The 6,429-nt window shown below is 36.6% G+C and overlaps 1 protein-coding gene across 2 annotated transcripts; it reads left to right on the top strand.

Annotated features, from left to right (window-relative positions):
- Positions 1–326: 326 nt before the first annotated feature.
- Positions 327–5,307, top strand: LOC125223288 (auxin-responsive protein IAA13-like). 2 transcript variants are annotated; one of them, XM_048126371.1, is made up of 5 exons: positions 327–602; positions 2,225–2,484; positions 4,669–4,777; positions 4,851–4,912; positions 4,987–5,307. In XM_048126371.1, exons 1-5 carry the CDS (start codon positions 385–387, stop codon positions 5,034–5,036), a joined length of 699 nt encoding a protein of 232 aa, XP_047982328.1. In that variant the 5' UTR covers positions 327–384; the 3' UTR covers positions 5,037–5,307. The 2 variants fall into 2 exon arrangements, with proteins under 2 accessions (XP_047982328.1, XP_047982329.1); XM_048126372.1 differs by having other exon boundaries at positions 328–602; positions 2,228–2,484.
- The last annotated feature ends 1,122 nt before the right edge of the window (positions 5,308–6,429 follow it).

Raw genomic sequence — 6,429 nt, 5'->3', positions numbered from 1 at the left:
ACAGAATTAGCTCAATTAATTTGTAAGTTTCCAAAATAATGAATGACTCTAGTAACATAGAGGAAGAATTTGTTTTTATAAGCCTGAACAAATACCAGCTTTAAAAGTATATATAGAATAAATAATTAGAGTATTTCTCGATTTGTCCATTAAGTTATTGAAATGAAGGACAAATACCGAAAACCCTAGATTAGATATTAGAAGTAGTAAATGGAAAGATGAAAAAGTGGATGAGAGAAATTAGTGGCAGACAAATTGGTCCCACCATAATGACTATCTCCACCGTCTCCGCCATTACATTATCCCTTCCAACTCCCAATCTCTCTCTCTTTCTATTGCTTTCTTTCTTTCTTATTCTCTCTGCATATTAGTAATAAAATTGTGATGGAGAATGCAGCAGTGGAGAAAGAGTACATAGGTGATGAAGAACTTGAGCTGGGGTTAGGCCTCAGTCTTGGAAATGCTAGTGGTGAGAAAGGTGGTGCATATGGTGGAAGTGGAAGGATATTAACTGCTAAGGATTTTCCAAATGGATTTGCATGTGGCACTAAAAGGGAAAGAGCTCAAAAATCTGCTGCTTCTTCTGATTCTGCTGCTGTCAGGTAACTAGCTACATCATGTTAATCCTTGTTTAATTATTTAATTAACTACAGTATTTAGTTTATTTTAGTTTTTGCAGTAGCTACGTTTTTGTTTACAGTATAAACATATTACTATACTAGTTACTACTTTCTGCAAAATGGTGTACACTTCATCAATACTGATATCTAAATGAAAATAAAATACTATTGTACATATAGGTCAACCTCAAGATCACTCACCACACATAACACGCAGTAATTTCCTTAATATTTACTATAGATAACATTTTGCAATATTATGCAAATCATAGAGGCCTTTCTACTGTGAAACTGACAAATATATAGAAAAACATTTATATGTGGAGATAATTGTCAATTGTATTGTTGACGTCTGATTAATCCTATAATTTTTTAAAGCTATAATATAAAATCATAATTTTTTTATTTTTTTTTGTAATTTTCTCATAATGGTCACAAATTATGTGGCACAAAAACACGTTATATTAGATGAATCGGTTTGGTTTTAATCAAAACTAAAAATAGAATGCATTCATTTTTTATTTTCAAAACATTATAGGTTTGTTGTCACATTATATTTGATTTTGACCATAGTGGAAAATTGTGAAAATTTTGAAATTTTATTTATATTACAGTTTTAAAAGTTTCGGGACACAAATGAAAAGTTGTGATTTAAATGGTAATTATTCATTCTCTACATATATATATACTCTCTCTCCATTATTTTGGGTTATCCATGATATATAGAATCATTTTTTTCCACTTTTAGTATGCGGACCTTATATTCTACTTAAATTTTACACTCACAACCCATTATAAAACTAATACTCTCCTCATCCATCATTAAATGTCTTATTTTTTCTTTTCGTCTGTCCGTCAATAAATGTCTTATTTCACTTTAATGACCATGCATTCCACTAACTCATTCCACTCATATTTTATTATAAAACCAATATATAAAAGTAGGTCTCACATTCAATAACTTTTTCTACCCACTTTACTTTATAAAGTGAAACAATTTCTTAAAATCCGTGTTGGTTAGATATGTGACATTTAGTCGTAGACGGGGGAGTACGAAAAATGAGTCTCACATTCAACTTTCTCCATTTACTTTTCTTTATAAAGTCAAATAATTTATTAAAATTTGTGTCGAGTCAAAAAGGTTCTTTAAACAGGGGACGAAAGGGAGTATTATAAAGATATCATAAATCTTTCGAACGAACGACAACATAAAAGACCATCCACTTTCTTTTTCTTATTCTTAAAGCCCATGATGCCTCTTAGTTTGTCTTAATCCATCTCATAATAATTTGGCATTATGTCTTGATTTACTTTATCTTCTTTTTATCCATTTTCATATTATTATGTCTTCTCTAATTTGCTTTTGCATCATTCATTTCACCAAAAAAAATGTTGTGGGGCACTTGTTTCAATATCCCTTTAACCCTTGGCTTGAACATAATTATGTTCTGAATCTTTACATCTTTCCAATAAACTCTATTTGCCCTTGGCTTGAACATAATTATGTTCTGAATCTTTACATCTTTCCAATAAACTCTGTTTGAAGTTGGCTGATTTGTAATAATTGAATATATGAGTAATAGAGATTGATTCATTGGTTGAAGCAGGCAGGTAGTAGGATGGCCTCCCATAAGGTCTTACAGGATGAACAGCTTGTTGAATCAAGCCAAGGCTTCAAATGTTGCGGGCGAAGACGACGAGAGCTCGAAGAAGAAGATGAACCACGGAGGCCATCTTGGATTTGTGAAGGTGAACATGGATGGCTTGCCAATTGGGAGGAAGCTTGATTTGAATGCTCACAAGACCTACCAAACCTTGGCCAAGACCTTGGAGGAGATGTTCTTCAGTCCGAGCCCCCATAGCCGTACGTTTCTATCTTCATATCATCGAGAATTCGACATGACACTACAAAAAAACCTATCTTTTAAGGACACAAAAATTGAGACGCAATTACTAGTGTTTGAAATTTTTTAAAAATAACCATAATTTAGGACGCAAAAGAAAGCGTCCTTAAGTTGAAGGCGAATATTTATCTTAATCTTTTTGCTTTTTTAGGGCTTATTTCTCTATTTCTCCCTAACTCCTGCCACATCAGCGCCACATCAAGATCACATTTTATCCCCAGTTTTTAGCCAACCCTACAATGGTTTCTCCCTTATTTCTCCCTTATTTCTCCCTAACTCAACATTTCATTTTTACATCATCACTAATTTAATTGTTTTATTTTTATATATAATAAAGCTAGCTTATTTAATTTATAAAGATAAATCAAATAAATAGTAATAAAGTTCGTTGTATTAAACACGGGTACACATTACAACGAAGAAAATTAAAAAAAAAAAAAAAAGTACACGAATGGAAATAAAAAATCAAAAAAAAAATTCAAAGAAAAAAAAATTCAAGGGCGGTGGGCGCGGTTTCTATTTGCCCACAATTCTTCGATGATATCGTGTTGTAGTGCTTGATGGGCCTCCTTCTGGTGTATGTCCATGAACGCCTGGAACCGTTCATGTTCGTTGTGCGGTACACCCTGGCGGGCGGACTCGGTTGAGACACCGTGACTCGATGATGCAACACTTGGGTCGTTGGTGACGTCGAGGACGCCTTCGTGTTCATCTTCGATGATCATGTTATGCATGATGATGCACGCATACATGATATCGGCAATATCCCCCTGGTAGAAAAAGCGCGTCGGACCCTTTACCAGTGCAAATCGCGATTGGAGCACCCCAAATGCCCTCTCCACATCCTTGCGCGCAGACTCTTGCGCTCGGGCAAAATACCTTCTTCTATCTCCGAGTGGGCATCTGATCGTCTTCAGAAACACGGGCCATTGCGGATAGATGCCGTCAGCCAGGTAGTACCCCATGTTATGCACATTGCCATTGGCCGTGAATTCGATGGAGGGGCCTAATCCGTTGATCCGCTCGTTGAAAAGGGGCGAGGAATTGAGAACATTTAGGTCGTTGTTCGACCCGGCTATACCAAAATAAGCATGCCAAATCCAAAGCCGTTGGTCGGCAACGGCTTCAAGAATGATGGTGGGATGCGTACCTTTGTAGCCGGTAGTAAACTGGCCTCGCCACGCGGTTGGGCAGTTCTTCCACTGCCAGTGCATACAGTCGATGCTGCCGAGCATCCCCGGAAAGCCGTGGGTCCTCCAGTGCCAATCCAGTAGGAACTGGCAGTCAGCTGCGTCCGGCGAGCGAAGGTAGTGCTCCCCAAATATCTCTCGCACGCCCTGACAGAAATTCTTCAGGCACTCGTTGCCAGTCGTCTCGCCGCATTGCAGATACTCATCGAACATGTCGGCGGACCCTCCTTATGCCAGAGCGATCTCGCTTTGTATGCAAGCGGGAGATATAGTTGTTGATTGGGTTGTTGGCGAAACCCGCTACATCCCATCCAAGGGGAGCTGGAGGTACCTCTTCTTCGGAAGAAGAATGTGATATTTCCTCGTCGGACGGAGCACGAGACGATGAATCGAACTCATTTAATAAAGATGGAGAGAAAAAAGATTGAAAATTTGTGTGAATGAAGTTTGTGGGTGATGAATGGAGGAAGAGGATGAAATATTTATAGGGGTGGGATAAAATAGCCGTTCGGCCAAAAAAAAAAAAAAAAAAAAAAAAAAAAAAAAAAAAAAAAATTTTAAAAATCGCCGATTATCGCCGAGCGTCGCCCACAGTGGCCGGCGATCGCTCGGCGATAATCCGGCGATAAATCGCCACTCGGCGAAGCAACGGTAACATTATCGCCGAATTATCGCCGACTTCGCCACAATGGCCGGCGATAATTCGGCGATAAGCGTCCTTATCGCCGAGAATTCGCGACCCTATTTATCTTAATCTTTTTGCTTTTTTAGGGCGTTTCTATTTGTGTCCCCTAATTTTAGTTGGGACAATAACAATAAGGACACTTTATGAAACGTTGGTGCATATAATTAGACAAACAAATTAACGTCCTTAATAGCATTAAAAAGTGTCCTTATCCAATTTTTTTGATGTAGTGTGACTAAATCACTCACTATACCATTTATGTCAATCAGGTGGAGGAAAAGAACACACAGTGAAGCTCTTGGATGGATCATCCGAGTTTGTGCTAACGTACGAGGACAAAGAAGGCGATTGGATGCTAGTGGGCGACGTTCCATGGGGGTACGTAAAACTATGGATACGATAACAACTTTTTCTTCATATGGCTAACATGTGGTTTTTCTTCATCGTCCAGGATGTTTCTCAACACTGTTAAACGACTCAGAATCATGCGAACGTCCGAAGCCAATGGACTCGGTACGTACATCGCCTTAAATAAATTATATTTCAATTCATTCCTAAACTATAGTACTAAAATGATATGTCTACAGCTCCAAAGTCCCAAGAAAGGAATGAGAAGCAAAAGAGCAAACTAATATAGAACTGCTTCATCTCTCAAAGTTGCAAACTCAGAAAAAAGAGAGCTACACATCATGTTTCTGTCTTTTTTTTCATTTTATTTATTTTATAATCCTATAATTTTTCTTGATTTGAGGGGCTGCATTTATAGACCGCGTCCTCACCTTTTGTTTTTTTATGTACTTCTATATATCTTGTAGAATTTGTGAAGCTCTTGTTGTCACATACCTTTTACTGGATACTTTGTTCTCATAATTTATGTATATATGAGAATGCCTACTTGATTTCATTCATCACTTCATCTTTTTTATATGCAAGGCTTCCCCAAAACATATCTAGTACTTCCTAAGCTTAATCAACAAAGAAATTGACGATATAAAATGATAAAAGAGAAAGAATATGCAGGAGGAAGTGTTGTGAATTAGAAATTTCACTTGGGACATTTGCTCCTCTTTATATGAAATTGAAGGCTACTCAATAACTACTTTCACCTAGGAGGAATGACCATTTTTAACGCGACATAAAATCCAACACAAACACGCACGAGTTAATAAATTTTGATTAAACTCGATTGGGTTTGGATCCTTATCGAATCGATCTGTTAGAATCCGATACTTTCAAGTCGGGTTGGGTGAGGTTTTGGTACCCTATTAAACATATTATTATTATTATTATTACAATTATTTTTATTTTCTTTTTGAAAAAAATAAGGTCCATGTAAATCATGTTTAGTCTAAATCTAGTTTTAATAGTGTACATCAGATTTGTGTAATTATCGTGGTATTATCGTGTCATGTCAATCTAAATTGTATTGTGGCGTATTTGAGTTTGAAGGTAACATGTAGAGCTTGTATTAGGGTTGATAGTTTTCTTTACAAGTTAGTTCGAGTTAGGCGTTATTGGATTGGGTCATTATTTAACCAAGCAATTTACCATATTGGCTCTATATATCTAAGATCATCCTCATCCGTGCTCTTATTTAAGAGCACGGAGGTGGGCTCGGACCCACTTTTACTCCATGTCCTTAGGTAAGAGCACAACACCCACATACATGCTCTTCTGCAAGGACAAGCTCAAGGGTCCCACCATTCTATTATTCAATTTAAATACTTCAATTACTAAAAACATTTCTACAATATAAAAATACATTAAAAATAAAAATTACATAATTAAAATCCTAAAAAATAAAAATACATAATTAAAATCCTAGAAAATAAAAAAATACATAATTAAAATCCTACAAATTAAAAATTACATTATTAAAGACTAAAAAATACCCCCGTGGAAGACTAGTCATCTATCTCCAATGTTCTTCGGAGACCCTATATCATTGCCACATGTGTTGCAAGTTTGTCGGGAGTCATGCTAGACCTATCGGCCGCATTGAGTTGACCCAAGAGGGTCCACAACGAGTT

This window comes from Salvia hispanica, chromosome 4, assembly GCF_023119035.1.
Source record: "Salvia hispanica cultivar TCC Black 2014 chromosome 4, UniMelb_Shisp_WGS_1.0, whole genome shotgun sequence".
In the NCBI taxonomy this organism is placed as follows: domain Eukaryota; kingdom Viridiplantae; phylum Streptophyta; class Magnoliopsida; order Lamiales; family Lamiaceae; genus Salvia; species Salvia hispanica.
This window is presented reverse-complemented; position numbering and strand designations above follow the sequence as displayed.